Source organism: Candidozyma auris, chromosome 2 (genome assembly GCF_003013715.1).
Source record: "Candidozyma auris chromosome 2, complete sequence".
NCBI classification, from domain to species: domain Eukaryota; kingdom Fungi; phylum Ascomycota; class Pichiomycetes; order Serinales; family Metschnikowiaceae; genus Candidozyma; species Candidozyma auris.
In genome coordinates, this window is record NC_072813.1 from 683,075 (window position 1) to 704,586 (window position 21,512).

Below are 21,512 nucleotides of genomic sequence, written 5' to 3' on the forward strand. Positions count from 1 at the left end.
AGCCGGGATTTCCAGACTTGATCTCGAGATTTAGCCCATTGTGCCGACTCCTTGGTATTCGTATTCCTAGTACCCGCAAGCAATGCCTCTTTTGCGCCAGTGGTCGCTCACGCCCTCCCACACATCGCCGGCCTTCTTGATTGCATTCATTGCCGTCAACGCACCGCTTTCAAATATAGTGTGGTTCCGTTCGGCCAAGTGCAGAATGATTCCCGGCACCTCAGTCTCATACATCTCGGCGTCCTCCACCATGACATACTCAGGAATGAGCTGGTGGTGTAACCGTGGGTACAGAATGGTTTGAAGAAGAGGAAGCTTTTCGTATACTGTCCTCACGATGCCCTGGAGAACTGCAGTCACAATACGTGAACCTCCAGCGGCACCAATGAGCATGAAAAGCTCGCCGTTCTTCTTGATAATTGTAGGTGTGGTCAGCGACAAGGGTCTCCTCGCTGGCTGAATAAAGTTATATACCGAGGGCGTCAAATTAAACGCATTGCTGGTGTCTGGCAACGAGAAGTCATCCATTTCGTCATTTAAAATCACTCCCGTATTGTTGTCGTAGACCAGTGATCCAAATATCAAGTTCACTGTGGTTGTCATGGAAACGGCTCCGCCATGAGCATCCACTACCGAAAAGTGGGACGTGCCCTTGGGTTCTGTAAGTTCGAACTTGGGCTCGTAGTGGTCCCAAAGGAATGTTGTATTGTCAGCGTACTTCTCGTTATCCAATAGATTTTGCACCCATTCCGGCGACGAGTATTTGCGCACCAATGTCTCAAAGTATGTCTCATTGTGGTCCCCCAAATTTGATCTCGCACTAGCAGTCCACTTCATGGCCTCGATGAGGCGGTGAGCTGAAAGAGAGCCTGAGCTCTTCCCACGGCATTTCTCGAGAGTGGAATAGAAGTTGAGCCCAGCAATAAGCGCCAACCCTGAAGAAACTCCTCCAGAGGTTGCCAACTCAAAATAGTCGTCGCCGGCCTCAAACTCATATCTAAGCGCTTTAGTCACTTTAGCTCTGTAGGCTGCGAAATCGTCCACCGTCAAGATGCCTCCACACTCGCTAGCGCGCTGGGCTAACTTCGGTGCGATAGGGCCGTCAGGATCATAAAACACAGCACAAGAACCGTTTCTGGCAATTGTCTCCAATGTGTCAGCATAAGCAGGACGTCTGATCAAATCGCCCACGTCGACGAGGTTGTTATCTTCTTTGTATATGAAATCCCATTTCTCTCTAAGGAGCGGAACCCTTTGCAAAAGCTCTCTGTGAATACGGTGCAACGACGAGATCCAGATCTCTTGAGCATGCCATCCTTTCCTGTTAAGCTTCACCACTGGCTCGATTAGTTCGGCCCACGTCAAGTTGCCGGACCCGTGCTTTTTGTGGAGCTCGTATAAACCGGCCAATTCGCCAGGAACGGCCACCGCCAACCCGCCAAACTGCGCTAGAAGTGGGAAGTGCTCGTACATGTGCTTGTGGGCTTTCGCTGGAGCGGCCTCTCTGGCGTCGATACTTATTGTCTCGTTCTGCTTCCACAGCACTATGAATGCACCGCCGCCAATGCCCGAGGAGTGGGAATTCACCAGGCCAATACAGAGAGCCACAGTGACGGCAGCGTCGGCTGCGTTGCCACCACCTTGCAAAATCCCACGTCCCATAATAGAACACAACTCGACATCCAGCGCCACCATTGCCTTAGAACCCAACTTCCGGTACTCTTCTTGCGGCTCTAAAGTAGGGTGTCCGATCTTGTCTCCGACTGGATCATCTAATATGTAAGGAAGGTGCACTTGAGGTGAGGGACTTAGGGACTCCTTCAAAAGGAAGAAAGTGAGCAATAGAAGGATGAAGCATTGGATTGCGATTCTCCATGGCCGCTTGAATATAGACAGATGCCCCAGGGACAGCGGATGTGCTGTTTGTAGCGAATGTTTTTCCATGGAGAAGAGACAGTGATAAGAGATGTGGTTGATAGCGATAACGCGAAATGGGTGCGAAAAAACAATGACAGAAGTGAGGCACCGGTGGGAAAACGGTGAGAGACCGTTCGGTTGAGGTAAACGGCAAATGAGTGCTCAACCATTCCTTGATCAATATTTGGATATGTTTGTAGATACAAGCGTTTTTTTTTTTTTTTTTTTTTTTAAAGTATTTTTTTTTGGGCTAGTTTATAACATGATTTACTGCACGTCTTTAAGCTTTGGACGTCGTGACTTAACAGTTGGCTGCATAACGGTTGCAAACTAGAGTCTGCAGTGCATGGTGCAACTTCAATAGCTCTGTGGACAGTCTTTGACTTGCGACAGAGTACAAGGCCGTCAACCTAAACATCAAAAGAATAATTGGCAATGAGTAATCTAGAATCCTGGATGTCCTAATTCGTGTGATGTCTCCAAACAGCCATTGACCTCGGAAATGAAAGCAAATTATGCATTGCTCTTTGCTAAATTGGTCGGAGGGTGGGTGGAGAGCAAATAAGCTATCAAGACAAACAATTCCGATTCCATTATAGATTATAGGCAGCTTGAGTGCACTTTCAAGGCACGTTTTGTTTCGATTCGGGTTTCTCCGAGGTAAAAACCCAAGGCTGAGACGGTCAGGTGTTTTCAGAAGCCGAAGAGCTGTTCTGGTCCAAGTACCTATACTAACGAAACTGAGTCAAGGTCTTTTTGAAGTGTCTCGGAAATCTCCATGAGGCTAGGCATCAAGTAGATGACATGTAGCCTCTTGATAGGTTGCAATCACCTGAAACACTTTGGACTTTGTCTTTGTTAAAGGGCCTCGAGAATCTGATTCTCTCCTCTGTTAAGCTAGTGGATTTTTTCTAATTTTGTCTCGGAGTATCATTAGTGCTTGCATCTCTGAGCATCTAGTAATGAGACAGCTTCGTTCCGCATGTCTCAGTTTCAAATGAGAGCTAAGGAACCTGCCAAAATATAAAAAAAATAAGAAAAGATAAAAAAAACAAAAAAAAATTATGAAAGATTGTAGTGCTATTATCATTCGACTTGGTCATCTCATATTCACTTTTTTGCTTATCGGTTCTTCTTAGGATTGCTTAGTCCCCTTCATCTCACTAAGCCGTGCTATACCCTGTTTTTTTTTGCAGCCATTAAATAGGAGAAACATACTGAGCGAAGACAGTTAAGCGAAGCACAACAATCCCCACTCATTAATCAGACTCACATTACCCATTCTAAAGCTCTTGGGATTCTCATCCTTTGACTTTCCCTTTTCACCGATTGGGCTTCAGATTGTGCGTACTATGGTGCGTCGCCTTATTGTCCTGTAGAACCCATCGCACCATTACCTTATTGCATCCACTTAGTCTCTTCCATCTAAATAATTTGTGATTGCTACAACCTGCCCTGATTCTTCACTATGCTGAATGATCCTCCGGAGTTCCTGCCACTCAACTCTGCTCGGAGTCACGAAGATGATAAGTTGTTGAACTCAATTCTTCCATCGTATCATATGTTTCAGGCTACCATACGCAAGAAAATGGTGCCTGAGGAAGAGAATTTCAAGGAAGACCCTCCCACGTACGAGATGCTGCCGCTCCATTCCAATGGCATCACACCAATTCCGTCGGGAATTCAGTCGCCCCAAAGTGCAGATTCGCTAAACGCATTCCCTTTTCCTATTCAAGACTCAGACGATGAGGAGACATTCAACCAAAGAAGCGCCGACTTGTGGGAACAGACGGTGTTGGCAAATGTGCATAAGTTGGATTTATTGAGTGAGAAAAATCCTGCTTCGAAGAATTTGGTGGTGAAGGTCTACATCACTGATGCAGTGTGCCAAAAGGGAGTGAAACCGAATATCATAGACGTTTCTGACTATGAGCTCAAACAGGGGGACTTTATCCACGGTTACATCACTATAGAGAATACGTCATCCGAGCCTATTCCGTTTGACATGGTTTACGTTGTATTGGAGGGAGAGTTGGCTGTAGTCCAAGCTAATAGAGGACCCGGTGAGCCTCTTATTCTGCCGACGGTGTTCAAATTTCTAAATATGTTGGACCTTTTTGCCCTGTGGTCCTATGCTAACATCGACCGCCTTGCTACCGATAACGGTGATCCTCATGATTGGTGCTACGGAGAAACTGACCCTTACGATAATACAGTCCTTGCGATTGATGTAAAAAGGCTTTTTCAACCGGGTGTGACCTACAAGAGATTCTTTTCTTTCAGACTACCCGACAAGCTCTTGGATGATAATTGTGAAATTCATAGTCTTGACGTTCATTGCCAGCCGCCACCTACGGTGGGAAATCCAATTCCTCTCAATATAACAGCCAGAGCAAAACATGAGAGCCCCGACAGAAAGTTAAAGGATTTTTCTCTCATAGACACTTTTGTGAGCTACAAAGTTGCTGCCAGAGTGATTGGCAGAGCTTCGCAATACCTTCCTCGAGTCACCAAAGACAGATACATCTTGGCTGCAGACATTAATGTGCCCCTTCGAGTAATTCCCTACACTGCTCGGCCAGAACACAAAGAACAGTGGGATCAGAGTGTTCGGGCTCAATTTCAAGCATTCGTGAAAGTCGTGGAAGAAAAGATCGAGCAGGGTAAACGAGTGTTGCGTACGCGGGACGGCGCAATCAATAGTGTGATGACTTCCCCGAATTTGAGCAGTTTGTCTTTAAATCAAAATCTAACTCCTATTTCATCTGCACTTCAACCTATTCGGCTGGGACTGGACAGGGAAAAACTAAGACAGCTCTACAGAGTTTCTAATTCGATGACAGAGAAGGGTACTTCAGTGAAGGCGAATGAGGCGGCTGTCTATCTGCATTTGAGTCCTTATAAGAAGCGTGGATTCACTGGAGCAGCTAAAGTTTTGGGTGTTTTGTCGCTTTCAACTCCAAAAGCAGAATATGCTTTGTCCTACGTGCCGCCATTACGTTACAGAAATCCAATGCAGCTGTATAAAACGAGAGTTCGCATTCCATTGGACTTGACTTACTCTTGTGATAATGCCACAAGTAATCAGCAGCCTCCAGAACCAAAGAAAATTACCTGTGAGTTGGTGGTACTCACTGCCCGTTCTAAGAAGCATTACATCCCCATAGAGCTCAACCACAATATGTGTTTCCGCGAGCAGGTTGTTGACGATCTTGATTCGAAGGGCCAAGGCGATGAGTATGAGAATCTTGATACCATCGTCATTAAACCTTTTAATGAGTTTTACACTACGATTGTATCACTAATCAAGAAGATCGGGTTCGAGAGCAACGAATTCCGCGTTGAAACCCAACTCTTCAAGGACATAAAGAGCTTGGCGATGCTTCAGACAAAAATCATCAACTTAGCAGTTCCCGACATCACGATTTCATCAAGCACAGATAAAAGCAGAGGTGTGCACGAGCTGCCTTCGAGTATCCCTTGGGAGAAGACTGAGCGTGCTCATTCCCAATGTAATATATACACGAAGAATATGGAGCTCGTCGTTGACGTCAACAGCTGCCATATGAAGGGTGCTGCTCCTCCAGCCCATGGCAAATCTGCGTTTGACAATTTGTGCTTGGTTCCGGACTTCCAGCAGTGTCTCATGGTTAGGTTCTATTACTTTCGTATTTCTGTGAAATACGGAAACGGATTGGTTCAGCTGGTGAACGTGCCGGTGACTATTAACTGTTAACTATTGTAAATAACGCAAGCATTCCTGTGCATACGCATGCTATGAACGGCTGCAAATAAAAAAAATATGTGTGAAGGTAGTTTCTCAATGTATGGTATACAACCTCTAGGGCATCAAGTATCCTTATCCTCACGAACATGAAGATCGAAGAAGTTTCCGCTGAGGATAAAATCATCTCGGAATGGGAAAGAAGAAGGTATAGGCCCAAACCTGGAGAGCCAGAGTTGCCGCCGCAATTATCGGGCTTTGCCAACAAATCGACTGATGAGGTGTTGAAAGAGATCAACCGTCTCCCATTTTTCATGACTGAGTTAGACGAGACAGATGGAGAGGGAGGACAGAATGAGAGCCTTGAAGCATTAAAAAGTTTGGCTTATGATGGTGAACCACACGAAATTGCCGCTAATTTCAAGAATCAAGGAAACGAATGTTACAAGGCTAAGCGATATAAGGATGCTGTGCAATTCTATACTCAGGGTATAGAGATCGAATGCAAGGATGATCAGATAAACACCGCCTTGCTCATAAACAGAGCGGCATGTAATTTGGAGTTGAAGAATTACAGAATGTGTATTGAAGACTGCAAAAAGGCTTTGCTTATAGATGAGAACAATGTGAAGGCATGCTACCGTGCTGGAAGAGCTTTTTTTGCCGTGAATAGATACCAAGAAGCAAAGGAGATTCTTCGATATGGCTTGACGAAGGACCCGGAGAACCAGCCTATGAAGGATACCTTCAAGAATATTGAAGAAAAGGAACAACAGGTCAAAGCAGCTATCGAAAGGAAGGAGGAGAAGGCTGCGAGAAAGAAGGAGGAAGAAAGGACTTTGGACAAAGCAATTGAGTTGAGACGCATAAAGATCTTGAAATCTCCCAGGCCCCCAGCGCTTCTTGAAGATACCAAAATGAAGCTTGAGGACCCCCTTGATATGGAGTCCCAGCTTATTCTACCTGCTATGATTCTCTATCCGACAACCGATGAGTTTGATTTCGTTGCGGAAGTGAGTGAACTGTCTGCTCCAATTGACGTTCTCACTTTGTTAATGGACAGACCAGCTGAGTGGTTCGATGACCCTAAACACGAAAACTTTTCTGTGAAGAATCTAGAATGCTATATGGAAACTTTGAGTGGAGGCTTGATTAAGGTTGGTAAAAAAACTCCTATAGCTAATGCAATAATGGCTGACGGGGCCAAGGCGCCACTTTTTGACAATGGCTTACGGCTTTATGTTGTGCCCAAGCAAGAGTCATCGGAGTGGATCAAGACTTGGAGTAAAGAAGCTGCTTTGGCAAAACGACAATTATAGATGGCTTTGTAAAAATCAACGAGTGATGCTGCATTTATTTCTCTGCTTTAGTGGACTTGAAGACTTCATCCATACGTAGGTCAGATACAGTTCCAAAAATGTCGACAGGATTAATATCTTGATTGCCCTGAATGATCTTTTGGAGCTCTGGCGTATTGGCCCAGGTTTTGAAGTACTTATTCTTCTTGAGAGACTCTTCGTCGGAAGGAATCTCTGGCAATGTGTCTCCCATGATGGCTGGACTTGTAGATACGCCAACTCGAACAGGTGACTTTGGCTGTGGGCCTCTATTAGCACTCCTTACAGGTGTTGTATCCTGTTTCGACTTATCCTGCCTTGCACGATCTCTTACGAAGCGGCCACGAGCGGCATCAGGAAGAGGTTGAGCGTTGCCAACAGCCTTTCTTCGGGTGATAGTTGCAGCTTCCGATACGACGGGTTTCTTGGCTTTCTTTAGATATCTTTCATTTTTAGGTGGCAGCGACTCTCGCTTGATTCCATGGGCATCTCTCTTTGGAGGGCTGGGAGGACGCCTTTCAAAGCCAGATGTGGTTCCTGTCTCTGCAGTTGAAGGCTGAAGCGAAGCCTTGTTAGCCTCAAACTCATTCATCCTAAGTCTCCTCTCTTTAAGTTCAAGCCTTTCCTTCTCTGCATCGGTATCTAAGAATCGCTTAATTGGAGATGGATTCTTTATCTTTGTCTTGACGGGATTAAACTTAGGTGGGTTCTGAGGATTAAGTGTCGTCGTCAAAAACTTGTTCTGTGAACGTTTTTCCTTACTTACTTTTTGCTTAGCTGCACTGGAGTCAGTGGTAGCTCTTGCATGAGAATTCTTCTCGTCGCCAGGAGTGGATGCCGAAGTGGAAGTCGCAACTGAGTACCTCCCGCTCACTCCTGTCATGCGTTCGTCTCTCGTGCCATATCGCGTTGGAGACCTCGAGCTTGGGGCGCTTGATAGTTGTGGTACTTTCTCTGGTGACGTAGTTTTCTGTCTCTTCAGTGGTGCAGTTGAATCAAGAGTGGGTGATTTTTGTGGAGACTTGCTATTTCTTTGTAAAGCTTTCACCGGAGACCTGCTACGCGATCTAGGTCTTCTCTCACTAGTTGCGAGCCTAGGGGGTCCGTGTTTGGGTGATCCAAAGTCCGTAGTTCTCGAACCCTGGGAACTTACGGGCTTGCTTTTTGACCGCATACTGGCGGCATACAATGGGGAGCTGTTCTTTGTGGGTGAAGCGGATGATATTAGCGAATTGGGTCTATTGCTGATAGTCGCAGACCGTGAAAGCGTATCCTTACCGTCTGGAATGTCAGACACTGCGGTAGAAAGCTCTTGTTGTTGTAGATCATGGGCTTTAGATAAATTGCCAACTGTAGTCGAGCGTCCAGAATGGCTAGGTTTGGAATGCTGTGGTATCTTTGAAACCAGGGATGAATTTGACTCCAAGTTTGCTTGCCTCAACGCTTTATTGATGCCAGAGTTTGCTGAAAGCTTGTTTTCTGACTCTTCTAGTTTCACTTTGATGGAATGTCGCTTATTTGACAGATACGAGATGGGCTCTCTTGATGGGAGGGAAACAAATACTGATGTGCGTTTGGATAAGCGAGTGCTCCTCGATGCAGATTGTGTTGAAGGGTTGTTGTAGGGTATTTGCAGTTCGCCAGATCTTTCATCGCTTTCCTTCTTTATGCGCTGCCCTTCTATGACACTCAGACGCCCGGGAAAGCTTACCTGGTCTCCTTTTGCCAGCCCAGGTGTCATATGGGGAGCAGTATGGTCAGAATTACCCATCGAAACTTTTCCAGCAAAGCTCTTGCGAATTGCACTACTGATAGCCTGAAAAGATGTATCGCTAACTTCAGAATCCGAATCCTCCATCTTGATGGGGACGTTGTTTGGGTGTTCTTTTATATTAACTCGTTTGACACTAGGATCTGGAGGAGATTTTTGGCCGTGGGCATCATCATTGGGCGGATTTTCCTCCTGTTCATTTTCTTGTTCTTGATACTGCTTTGAAGGTAGTATAGTATCACGTTGACGGTCTTTGTAAGGCACGTTTTGATTCCTATCTTCAAACCGCTCCTCTGTCTGCTTGTTCTCATTTTGGTCTCTCATCTGCGCTAGTGGCACCTTCATACTTGGAGAGTCTGGGAGTAACACGGGTTGGGGACCTAGAGACTTCGGCGGTTCGGCATTTGCGACGTTCTGTTGAAGTCTCTCGGGAGAATCTAGAGGTGAAACGGCTTCCTCTTGTGCCTCAGTCTTCACAACAGGTTGTATTCTTATTTCTTCCTCGAGACCATCATTGGAATCTATCTCGTGACTCTCATTTTGTAATACCGTGCCTAGAGATTCTTTGGCCACTTCTGACCTAACAGCGTCTGCAAGAGCCAAGGTCTCACCATATCTTTCATGTTTCACGCGTCTGGCCTCAGGAGTAGCGGACCCGCCGCTGCTCCAAGGACGTGACGAGTCATCGATACTCGACTCCATCTGCATAGATTTATCGAGGTCCACAGAATGCAAGTGGTCCACGAGCAGAAAAACCTTTTCTTTATCGCCCTCATTTATGAGATCAATAAGCATATTCGCGTCTGAAGCTAATGGAGCGATTTGTTGTTCGAAGCCAACCACGCCCTCATGTGTTCTCTGGACTCCATGATACAACTCCAAAGCATTGAAGCGAGCCGTTCCAGGAAATAGCGCAGGCTTGCGTTTTCTGCGAGCGGCCTCGGTGGCCCAAAGACATGAGCTCATGAATTGTGGTTCTTCTGGGCCAACGTGAGCTATCTTGCTGGTAATAAGCAGATGTTAAGATCGCGTACTCTGCGAGCGAGAGAGTTGCATAGTGTGTGCGAGCTGGGGTTGGAGGGGGATAAAAGTAAGGGAAGGAATTTAAAATGAAATAGAATTTACTTTGGGATAATTTTTGAGTAGTGGTATCAGAATTGGCATCAAACAGATTCCATCTATTTACTTTTTAGCACTTTCAAAGTTTAATCTTCGCAGTCAGTAAGGATTTGTTGAATGGTTGCGAAAATCAGCAAAACCTCGTAACCAATTCACAAATACCTCTCGGTATTATTACCCGCGATAATAAATGCTATCACGAGGATATCGAGTTTATTGTGAAATCTACCTTATGATGTTTCTATAGATCGCGATGGAGCCATGTCGAAGGGCAAACCTATCGAAACAGGGTACACGCTAACTTAAGGATACGACCACGACTTTTATTTTCATAACAAAGCTTTCGATGCCAAAAGTCTCCCTCAAAGTCACTGAGCATTGAGCAATGTAATCCCACTTCTTAACCTGCAATGTTTTCATGTAGCCACGCATTAATTAAAGTGTCGCACCACCCTTAGTACACTCACAGTGGGGTAGGCATCACTTCACCAGTCCCCTTAGGATGGCCTCGATTATGTATGCTTTCTTTTCTTCACCATCTTCACAAAAATAAAGCTCACATACTTTAAGCACTTAACTACGCTAGCCTGATTTCCAAACTCTTCCATTCTCTCGAATCTTACTGATTTCTCGGCGACCAGATAATAAATCGCCGTTGCAGTGTCTCAGAAATGGTTGCAAAAAGCCGTTTCTTATACAATGCGCGCAGTACATAAGCAAATTGGGCGTTTTCAGCAGAACGTGCCGTCGTCTCGTAAAGCGGCCAATTCTTTTCACAAGCACAAAATGAACTACCAAAATCTATCATCAGCTTCTTTATAATCCCCTTCATGCAAGATAGTGGTGATGTTTGCCGTATGGCCACTACGTTATCCTTCTCGTGAAATCTATCACAGATCATTCCTTTTTGCTTTTAGATTCGTATCTTGGCCTGCACCGCAATGCACTGAAGATTCACCCAAGCCGAACCCAACACCAACTCCAATGGCACTTAAGAAAGCAATTCCTTTAGTAAACATATTTACTCTCTCAACTGAAGGGGGTTTCAATACTACAAAAATTGACGATTCACGGCCTGAAGGTATTCACTAGTCTCTCGACAATTGCTGCCGCCCTCTTATGTCTCAGTCCAGTATCGTCAAATGCCTGCGCTAATACATACGGAAAATTCCAGAATAGGCATGCCTCACCCGCCTGACCCCTCAGACTCCTTCAACTTTTCAAATTTCTTTCTCCCTTGATCTAACACAACATTTCTCTCATTTTGCTTGCCGACCCCTTCAGGTCTCTTCACTTGCTGTTTTACATTGCATTTTGCTAGTGCACCAATTTGACACATTCCTGCGTACCGTAACTTCTACGTTCCCCATCACTATCAGGGTTTGAACCAGCAAGCAAAACAAAGACCCTATCGCATATTTGGCCCGAACTTCCACGTCGTTGACTTATTCACTTCGTTTAGTCCTGACTCCGTTTGCCTGTTTCGCTTGCTCTGACTCGTTCATTATTGTCAACGGCTCCTGATGGGCCTCTTCTCGAAATCATCGAAACTGAGCTCTCCAGTCCCAACGCCAGGCTCCAGCTCGTCTGCCCGAAATGCGTCTATGAGGTCTTCGACATCGTCTTCTTCAGAGGAGTTTAGGGACCCACGTGCTGGTCCTCAACCCTTGTTGTCGCCTGCTTATGAGGACGTGCCCATGTGGAACATTCTCCCATCGTATCAACTCTACGAGTCGACGTTTTCCAAATCCATTGAGCCGTCGCAGGAAGATTTACGCCATGAGCCCCCCATGTACGAAGTTGCATCGGGACCGTCTCTGGGCGAGGAAGGTGCCTCTGACGGTGATTACTTTTCGCAGGCCCCTGATAGAGGCACTTTCACTAGATGGGAAAACAGTGTGTTGGGTAACACCCACAATCTCAAAAAGCTACTGAGTATCTCGCCTCTGTGGGCGGAAACGTTAAAAATTGACATCAAACTCACGTCCAAGCCGTGCCAAATAGGCATTGCTCCTGACATCATCGACGCGAGCAAGCTCGAATTCTCGCAGGGTGACTCGATCCATGGTTTTGTTACAATCCACAACATCTCCAAAGTAGAGTTCTCCTATGATATGTTCTCTGTGCTTTTTGAGGGCCGCGTTTCCGTCAACGGGGAAGATCCTAATAAACCTGCCATCTTCTACAAATTTCTCAACATGCTTGACTACAAGGCCTCGTGGACGCCTGCATTCTTCATGGGCTCTTCTACGGATGGTGTGGAAATTGATCCTTATGACGGCTGCAATATGATGCTTCTGAACGACAAGAAGTTCTTGCCTGGCGTCGTTTACAAAAAATTCTTTGACTTCACCATCCCTGAGAAACTTCTCGAAGTAGCCTGCGAGCCTCATGACCTCCCTTGCCACTGCGAGCTCCTTCCTTCCATTGGATTGGATAAGGAGCAATTTTTGCAAAGCTTGCGTAAGCTTCGTGAGAAGTCAGGCACGTCTTCTAAACAGCACAAGCCCTCGTTTTCTATTGGTGGCTCTCCTGAGCTGCCTATACAACCCAAAAAGCAAGGGCCAACCTCGCTTGGAAGAAAACCAACTCCAAAGAACTTGCGTGTCAAAGATTTCTCTTTTCCGGACACTTCCGTGAGTTACTGCGTGGAAGCTAGAATCTTCGGCAGGCTCTCATTGTATGACAAGGAAGCTACGAAGGACAAAGATGAGTTCATCATTTTGAAGGACTCGAATTACCCAGTGAGAATCATTCCAAGAAACTCAGGAATCAGGACTGCGGAACACGAACGAGGAGCTCAGCAGTACTATGACCAGTTTTACAAGGAAGTGAAGTCTAGTATCGAGATTGGAAGATCTTTAGATAACAAGTCAGATGGACCAAACAGAAGGCCATCTGTTCTCAAGAATAAGCAGCTTTACAATAGAGAGAGTTTTGAGGATGTTACTGCAAGAGCACAAGATCAACTGGTGTATGAGGTATTTTTGCCCTTTAAAAAGAAGTCTCTCACGCAGCCAGCCAAAGTTATAGGCATGCTTTGCGCCAAGACGCCAAAAGATGAGTACGTCGTCAGATATCAGCCACCTTATACTTACCAGCCATACTCGCCGCGTAGCTTGAAGTTGGGGAGAAGTTTCACGGTTCCTCTTGATTTATCATTTCAATTCGTCGAGAGTAGCGGAGCTAATGCAAGGACACACAACCCACCGGATATCAGAAGTATCAATGTTGAAATTGTCTTGTGTACTTATCGATCACGCAAATATCCTATTCCGGTGGAGTTTACCAAGAACATGCAATTTCAAAATAAACCGGCGAGTGACTCTCTTGAAAAGTACGTCGTGCAACCTTTCTCAGTATTCTTATCAGAATTGGCAGATTTGACCACGCGGCACAGCATCGATGCGCTCAATCTCGATAACCAGGCAATCATGGACATAAAGTGTCTTGCCAAACTTCTGGTGAAGTATAACACTATCAAAGTGGACAATGTAAAGAGCGATGTTCAAAGCTCATGGAAGAAGGCTGATGACAAGGGGATGAAGTTCACAAAAAAGATTGGGGTATCCGTCAACTTAGACGGCCTCTTCAATAAAGAAGTCAACAAACTGTCGGATGACATTCTGTCTGAAGCAGTGTGCCTAGTCCCCACTTTTCAAGGGTGCATCATGGGCAGATATTACTATGTCAACCTTCAGGTGAAGCTCTCAAACAACGACAGTCTCACGGTGAAGGTACCGTTGAGAATCCAGGCGTAGGTTTAATGACTATTTATACGAGACCACGATAACGATACCTTATAGAATTGATTATTCACGATAAGTATGTTGTAGTGCGCAATAGCCGACCGAGTACTCCAAATTGACCAAAGTTCAACATGTTCTTACTGAAAATATCTCATAAGAAATCTGATTTGATCATTTTACATTGTACGACATCACAGCTCGCTTGGTTAGTTTTCCTCATCTAAATCACTGATAAGATACGCCTGCACCGATAGGGACTCACTTTGACCCTACATAAACTACAACTACTCTACAAATTTAACGACGGTCCGAAAATGGACAGTACTTTCCGCCAGAAACAAGAAGACTTTTGCAAAACGTACGACAATGCCTCAGTGGTAAATTTCATCTTTTCGCTTCTCATCACAGGGGGGATCTTTGTCTCCTACTTGCCACAGTACTTTCGTATCTATAAGAAGCAGACGTCCGAGGGACTTTCGGTGAGCTTTTTGCTTTTGGGTTCATGCCTGTCGATATTCACTTTTACAAACATTATTATGATCTCGTCGAGAGCAAGGTACTGCTGCCGTATTGGCGCCTTGACATTGTTCAATTGCATCAACTCGCAGCTCAATCTTATTCAAATTGGACTCCAATGTACTTGCGCCATTATGATATTGGTGCTTGTGATTGTGTTTACTAGAGGTTCTTTGAAACAGGACAGAGAAGAGTATAAAAGAATCATCCACGTGGGTAGACTCGTGTTGATTCATGGTGTTGCTCTGGTAATCCAAATCATCATTGCCTTCACTACAAACAGGTCGGTGCTACTCTCACTAGCACAAATCAACGGTCTTATGTCTACGCTTTTAACGGTCATCAAATATGTGCCCCAAATTGTCACCACTTACAAACTCAAGCACCCTGGCACTTTGTCCATTGGCATGATGTGTATCCAGACCCCGGGAGGGTTTATCTTTACAGCCACTCTCTTTTTCACTAAAGGCTCTCACTGGAGCTCCTGGGTGTCATATCTCGTTGCCGCTTTGTTACAGGGCACATTACTCCTTCTCTGCATCTACTACGAGTACATCAATAAGATCTCTAGTGAAGAAGAAGAGAGAGCAGTGGAGAGAATAATTGAGGAGAATAGAGGGCATGAGCAGCCTGAAGAGAATACTCCTTTGGTTTGAGCCTTTGGTCAGAGATACTTTTCAGGGTAATGTCGGACGTACTTTCCAGAGAGCGGGCTCTCGATTTGAAAATTGCCTTTCACAGGTTGGGAATTGCAAGTCCAAAAGATCAAGGAATTAAAGGACATAATGAGAAAAAAAAAAGAATCAAAAATATAATAAAAATCACTCTATCTATTCTTTTTTCGAACTCCGGGAGTGCATCCTCTGGCCCTTTTCAAATGAGCCTAGTTCCACAATATGAACCCATTCTTCACCAGCTTACCACAATTTTTTGACATTGAAGCAATTTCCTTGGTGTGTGATTTTCGGGTTCCTAAAAACGAGACACGAAGATAATCATTGCCTGATAATTTCTTTCCACTGCGTAAGGCTCGCTAAGTTCGGAGGTCGTGATGTTCACAAAAAAAAGTTCCATGTCGCGCACAACTACCTTTGAAAATTTTTACTTGTAAAAACTACCGTACTAGCAATGATTAGAACTGCTGTTGGATCCCTCCGTGTCAGCACTTTGCGTCTCGGTGCTAGCCTTGTGGCTAAGTCCCGCCCAGCTATCAGAAGCTATGCAGCTTTCGATCGTTCCAAGCCCCACGTCAACATTGGTACCATTGGCCATGTTGACCACGGTAAGACTACTTTGACTGCTGCCATCACCAAGGTTTTGTCGGAGAAAGGAGGCGCCAGTTTCTTGGACTACGGCTCGATTGACAGAGCCCCTGAGGAGAGAGCCAGAGGTATCACTATTTCCACTGCCCACGTTGAGTACCAGACTGATAAGAGACACTATGCCCACGTCGACTGTCCAGGTCACGCTGATTACATCAAGAACATGATTACTGGTGCTGCCCAGATGGATGGTGCTATCATTGTTGTTGCTGCTTCCGACGGTCAGATGCCTCAGACCAGAGAGCACCTTTTGTTGGCAAGACAGGTTGGTGTTCAGAACTTGGTTGTATTCGTTAACAAGGTCGACACCATTGACGACCCTGAGATGTTGGAATTGGTTGAGATGGAAATGAGAGAATTGTTGACCACTTACGGTTTCGACGGTGATGAGACTCCTGTAATCATGGGTTCTGCTTTGTGTGCTTTGGAAGGTAGAGAGCCAGAGATTGGTGAAAAGGCAATCATGAAATTATTGGACGCTGTCGACGAGTACATTCCAACCCCACAGCGTGACTTGGAGCAGCCATTCTTGATGCCAGTTGAAGACGTTTTCTCCATTTCTGGTAGAGGTACTGTTGTCACTGGTAGAGTTGAAAGAGGTTCCTTGAAGAAGGGTGAGGAAATCGAGATTGTTGGTGACTTTGACAAGACTTTTAAGGCCACTGTCACTGGTATTGAGATGTTTAAGAAGGAATTAGATGCTGCCATGGCTGGTGACAACGCTGGTATCTTGTTGAGAGGTGTCAAGAGAGACGAAGTGTCTCGTGGTGACGTTTTGGCTAAGCCCGGAACTGTTTCCCCACACACCAAGATTTTGGCTTCCTTGTATGTTTTGACCAAGGAAGAAGGTGGTCGTCACAACCCCTTCGGTGAAAACTACAAGCCTCAATTGTTCCTTAGAACCACCAACGTCACTGGTACCATGAAGTTCCCAGAGGGCGAGGGCGTGGACCACTCCGCTATGGTCAACCCAGGTGACAACGTTGAAATGGTCATTGAATTGGGTAAGAAGTGCCCCATTGAGTTGAACCAGCGTTTCAACCTTAGAGAGGGTGGTAAGACCGTTGCCACTGGGTTGGTGACCAGAATTATTGAGTAAGGAGCCTGCTTGAAGAATAAGAATTGTAAATAGTGAAAGATTTATATTTTTGATTGAATTTTCCATCGTATCAACTTCTTCCTCGTACTCGATTACAGTGCGCATCATCGCATACAGATCTAGAAGAAGGTAGACCCATAGCAGTGATAGCGCGTTGACCAAACAAAATAACCGTGAAATTGTCCTAAATGACTATCACGCTGCCAGCGATCAATATTGATCTGCTTGTGCCTCTTGAAAGACCAGAATTAAAAAAAGACAAGATATGTCTCTTTCTGGATCAACGACGACTCTTGATCTCCAGGAACCGAGTCAGTGAAATGCGTGGGGTGTACTACATTAGAAAATTGGTTTACGAAGAAGATGTCATAGCTGCTACGTATACAACATTTCGAGCAAATCGCCACAAACTGGAACCTATCAAATCAATTGACGACACTGAGGCTTTGGCGGTGTGTCTAGCGAAAGCGGCCTACGTATATTACCCCAGCGGACAATACTATGTTGTGAGTTTTCCCTTCACTTTGAAAAGGGCATTTGCATTTGAATCTGGCTTGGTATTGGAGAGAGAACAAGACTCGACGTCGAGATTCCCCAACTTAAATCAGTATAACACTTCGAGGTTCTTCACTCTAGTGGACCCCATCGGGGATTTTCGAGTGGTAACGACGTCATCAACTTCGGTTCTTACATCCCATGAGAGTCTACTCTACTTCCCAAGCTCCGGAATCAACAAAACAAGGTCCCTTTGTGCAACTTTCGACCAAAAAAGCGGCTCGTTGTCTGTGTACCACATCAAGGCGTCATCGAGACACGTTGTTGTGGGAGGATCCAATGTCAGAAAACGGAAAAGTCTTGCTTTGTCCACTCCTATCCCCTCGAAGAAGTCCGAAGATGATGTTCTTCATGAGTTCAATCACCCCTTCGCAGGATCCACATCTCAGAATATGGAGAAGAAGCGTACCAGTACCCTTCTATCTGGTGTCTCATCTATTGGACGCATGGGATCAGAACCAGGTTTCTCAGACACCGGCAAGGCAAATACCACTGTTGAGTTATCTGGGTTGCGTAAAGACATGATATTGACGAAAACTGATACCATACCTCTTAAGGCGAAGAGGAATCAAATCACTGTCTCTGGACTTTTCTATCAGGGTGAAGAAGCAGTCATCGTCTCTGACAAGGCATCCAAGGAAACGCAAGTATTTCTTTTCAGACAACAAAATGGTCAATTATCGCAACATGCCCCAGCCACTGTGATCAAATGTCTCCATGCCATTCCTTTACAGCACAGTAAATTTCATGGCTGGCTACTAGTACTCAATGATGAGAATTCGCTACAAATGATTCATCCATTTTTAGATTTGCGAGCGCCGATTGTCGATCTCTCTGCTGAATTTCCACAGATAGTTGAGCTCACCAGCTCCTACGAGAATGCTGTTGCGATGCATTCAAAAGATGGTGTGTCTTACATTGTAAGACTAGTTTTAGAACCCGACAATGAGTTTGTCAGTACATGTCTCGAGATCTGGAAGTATCTCTCTGGCTCGAAGATTAGTGAGCATGTATGGGTATTGTGGAGAGCAGCTCTTAATCTAGATAACCATAAGGATGAATGGAATGCCTATATTATTATGCTACTATCTTTGGTATTCCCGTTTGAAGATGATGAAATTTCAGCTGTTGCTGAGAACGATGTTTCTGTACTTCTTGCTTCGGCCAAGAAGCATCATAAATTTTTTAATTTTGACTATTCACTCATAGATCTACTACCCTATATTGTGGTTGGTTTACACTTACTTTATGAAGAAATGAAGCTAAACATCATGGCCAAGCAAGACCTTGAAAAGTTGGGATTGCTTTTAACACAATTGACAACTTGGATGGGCTGGCCCGATCTGTGGACGACTTTCTACGCCGTGAATCATACATACATTGACCGGTCGACCAAGCTTTTACTGACAGTATTGCTCTATGCCCCGCCAAGTCTTTTTGAGAGTCTCATCTCTTTGTTCGAAAGCAAGCCGTCTCGATATCCCAAGTTTTCGCAACTCGTTGAGGAGGGCGACGAGGTTAACACCAGAATTACCCCAAAGACTCAAACAATTCTTCATATATTCGAACTTCTTCTATCCCCCGAGCCTGCGAGGGCTGTCGTTAAGACTCTAGCTTCTCATGGCGTCACTGCTGCTGATTTGGAGACACTTCCATTGGGCATAAGTATTCCCATAAAAGAGTGCCTTCTTCAATGCCAACTGGAACCGGAATTTTCCTCGGATCCTTCCATCCTCGATCTCATAGATAGAATGGACTTGAGCATGGCGCTTGATGAGGATTCCGAACTTCACTATGATACTGGTACGGGCCGACTAAGTAATGAAAATATTGATAAAGGCGTTATGAAAAGCTCTAATGCGTTGATTGATGAGCTTTTTGAGACCGTCCCCGATGAAATTGTCCCAAGTGTATCTGACCCTGGAAGATCGCAAGTTACCGAGCTTTTATTCGACAAGGATCGAAGGTTTTATGAAATTCTTAATCTACTCAACCACACTAAAGTACAGAATACCAGTTTAGTCACCGATGAGGAGATGAATGAGTATGAGTCAACGCTTTTGAAGCGAGAGGTTGCTTCACTAGTTGCACTTCGTACTTTGACGCTCCCTCTAGGCAGGGCTGCTTTATTTTATGAGGAGAACAAGCCGTTGCCGATGGAGAAATTATCAATTCCGGAACTCAATCTTTGTACTATCATTGCACCATCAATGTCTACGATTAAACTAAATGAAGATCTGCTTCCATCTCGGCTCTACGATTGGGGTTGTTTTCATAACGGTGCGTCTTCAGGACTCAGCGTAAATCGAAAGACAGAAGGTATCACGGGAAGCTGGGCATTTTATAATAAGCCAGCCGAAAATTTTGCCCAGCATGCTGGGTTTTTGCTTGGTCTAGGTTTGAATGGTCATCTTAAAAAGTTGGAGGAATGGCATATCTATAATTACCTCGGACCAAAGCATCCTTTGACAAGCATAGGTCTACTAATTGGTATGGCTGCTAGCCTCAGAGGCTCGATGGACAATAAGCTCACAAAAGTTTTGTCAGTTCATGCTGTCGCCTTATTGCCTCAGGGGGCCAACGATTTGAATGTCCCTATCAGAGTGCAATCTGCTGGTCTCATTGGTATTGGTCTTGTTTATCTCGAAACTAGACATAGACGAATGAGCGATATACTACTCTCTCAAGTAAATGGTGCTGTTTCTCATATAGAGAACGACGAGGAATGTGAGGGATACATGTTGGCAGCGGGTTTTGCTCTAGGTTTCATAAATCTAGGTAAGGGTGATGATTTACGAGGCATTAATGATACTCATGTGGTTGACAAGCTCCTTTCCATATCCACTCCAATAAAGGACTCTCAGTCAGATAACGAGTCAAGTAAGTCCGGGTCCGCTGCAATTATGGCGTTAACATTTATGTATATGAGGACTAGGAATCAGGTCATTGCTGATAAGCTTGAGGTGCCAAGTCTGGAGAATCTTATTGATTATATCAGACCAGATCTTCTTATGCTTAGGACTGTTGCAAAAAATGTTATACTATGGGACAGCATTGGTGCAACCAACCAATGGGTTGAGTCTCAGATCCCTCAGGCGTACAAACTGAAACACTACTATCTCCATTTTGACACCCTTGATAGTGATCAAGTGGGCTACTATAATGTGTTAGGTGGTGCATGCTTGTCAATGGCATTGAAGTATGCCTCTTCTCAGAATTTACAAGCTAGAACAACGCTTCTCACCTTGCTTGACACATTCATGTCCATTACAGAATCTCCCGCAAAGAACTACGATGAGGAAATTGCTTTAAACTGTGCATCTCAAATTCAAAATGTAATGGCGATCTCTGTTGCTGTGGTTATGGCTGGCAGCGGTGATTTAGAGGTCTTCAGGCGCTTGAGAGTTCTTCATGGGCGCATAAGTAAGACACATCAGTTTGGAAACCACATGGCTGTGAACATGGCTCTCGGATTTCTTTTCCTTGGAAGTGGCCAATATGCATTTTGCGACTCTAACTTTGCTATTGCTTGTTTGTTGACAGCTTTGTATCCAGTGTTTCCTGCCGAAGCGAATGAATATGAAGTTCATCTTCAAGCATTGAGGCATTTTTGGGCATTGGCCGTTGAGCCTAAATGCCTCATAGTGAGGGATGTGACTAATGGACATCCGCAGAAGTTACCAGTGACAATTGTAATGAAGGACGGCTCAAAACGAGAGACTTCTGCCCCACAACTCCTTCCGCGGCTTGATACAATTGCATCTATTGAAGTTAAAGCACCTGAGTATTTCAATGTGAAGATGGCTCTTCTGGTCAATTCGACATATGTTGAACAGTTTCGAAAGTCACTTACAATTTACGTCTACAAGAAATGCAATTACGAACTTCTCAAGACAACTGTCACATCTCTTCTAAAGAACGAGAGCAGGAGCTTGCAAGTTGCAAACAAGGAAATTGCAGTCAATAAAAACCTCGAGAGTTTTTTGAATACAAAGCTTATGAGTCCATTGACAGATTTTGAAAAGCAAATCTATCTCTATGAGAGCGGGGACAAAGATATGTTCAGCAATGCCGAGGCATTCGCAGGAGGTCTCAGTGTGTTCAATATGATTGCCAACAAGATCGACCTTAATTTTATGGCGACACAACCTAAGGATGTTCAAGACTTACTCAGTCTTAAGCTCCTCTTTGCCTACACAGATCATGTTCTCGAAGACGACTTGCACTTTGTGAGCCACCAGTTTATTGAACAGCTCAAGCAGCAGCTCTGGGAAGTATCGGCTGCGAACGCTAGCGAAAATTAGACTAGCGCAGTGGCCGCACCAAAAGATCTGTCAGAGAGTGATGGCTGCAATAATGGTCTTCAACAGCTGCGCATAAAAAAAAAAAGCCCTCTCTCGGTC

General features: G+C 44.9%; 8 protein-coding genes across 8 annotated transcripts; 6 read left to right on the forward strand and 2 right to left on the reverse strand. All coding sequences in view use genetic code 12, as the record gives it.

The window, feature by feature from the left end:
- Positions 1-66: 66 nt before the first annotated feature.
- CIS2 (gamma-glutamyltransferase) lies at positions 67-1,944 on the reverse strand (the record flags this gene model as incomplete). Its single annotated transcript, XM_029035297.2, has 1 exon — positions 67-1,944. The coding sequence occupies one exon, from the start codon at positions 1,942-1,944 to the stop codon at positions 67-69; it is 1,878 nt and encodes a 625-aa protein (XP_028890539.2).
- Positions 1,945-3,385: 1,441 nt separating this feature from the next.
- On the forward strand, positions 3,386-5,653 carry CJI96_0001770 (uncharacterized protein; the record flags this gene model as incomplete). The annotated part of the gene is made up of 1 exon (XM_029035298.2): positions 3,386-5,653. One exon carries the CDS (start codon positions 3,386-3,388, stop codon positions 5,651-5,653), a length of 2,268 nt encoding a protein of 755 aa, XP_028890540.2.
- A 137-nt stretch (positions 5,654-5,790) lies between these two features.
- On the forward strand, positions 5,791-6,960 carry CNS1 (HSP70/90 family co-chaperone CNS1; the record flags this gene model as incomplete). Its single annotated transcript, XM_029035299.2, has 1 exon — positions 5,791-6,960. One exon carries the CDS (start codon positions 5,791-5,793, stop codon positions 6,958-6,960), a length of 1,170 nt encoding a protein of 389 aa, XP_028890541.1.
- Positions 6,961-6,994: 34 nt separating this feature from the next.
- Positions 6,995-9,715, reverse strand: CJI96_0001772 (uncharacterized protein; the record flags this gene model as incomplete). The annotated part of the gene is made up of 1 exon (XM_029035300.2): positions 6,995-9,715. One exon carries the CDS (start codon positions 9,713-9,715, stop codon positions 6,995-6,997), a length of 2,721 nt encoding a protein of 906 aa, XP_028890542.2.
- Positions 9,716-11,391: 1,676 nt separating this feature from the next.
- On the forward strand, positions 11,392-13,629 carry CJI96_0001773 (uncharacterized protein; the record flags this gene model as incomplete). The annotated part of the gene is made up of 1 exon (XM_029035301.2): positions 11,392-13,629. The coding sequence occupies one exon, from the start codon at positions 11,392-11,394 to the stop codon at positions 13,627-13,629; it is 2,238 nt and encodes a 745-aa protein (XP_028890543.1).
- A 302-nt stretch (positions 13,630-13,931) lies between these two features.
- On the forward strand, positions 13,932-14,789 carry CJI96_0001774 (uncharacterized protein; the record flags this gene model as incomplete). The annotated part of the gene is made up of 1 exon (XM_029035302.1): positions 13,932-14,789. One exon carries the CDS (start codon positions 13,932-13,934, stop codon positions 14,787-14,789), a length of 858 nt encoding a protein of 285 aa, XP_028890544.1.
- A 472-nt stretch (positions 14,790-15,261) lies between these two features.
- TUF1 (translation elongation factor Tu) lies at positions 15,262-16,554 on the forward strand (the record flags this gene model as incomplete). Its single annotated transcript, XM_029035303.2, has 1 exon — positions 15,262-16,554. One exon carries the CDS (start codon positions 15,262-15,264, stop codon positions 16,552-16,554), a length of 1,293 nt encoding a protein of 430 aa, XP_028890545.1.
- A 320-nt stretch (positions 16,555-16,874) lies between these two features.
- On the forward strand, positions 16,875-21,413 carry APC1 (anaphase promoting complex subunit 1; the record flags this gene model as incomplete). Its single annotated transcript, XM_029035304.2, has 1 exon — positions 16,875-21,413. One exon carries the CDS (start codon positions 16,875-16,877, stop codon positions 21,411-21,413), a length of 4,539 nt encoding a protein of 1,512 aa, XP_028890546.2.
- Between the last annotated feature and the right edge of the window lie 99 nt (positions 21,414-21,512).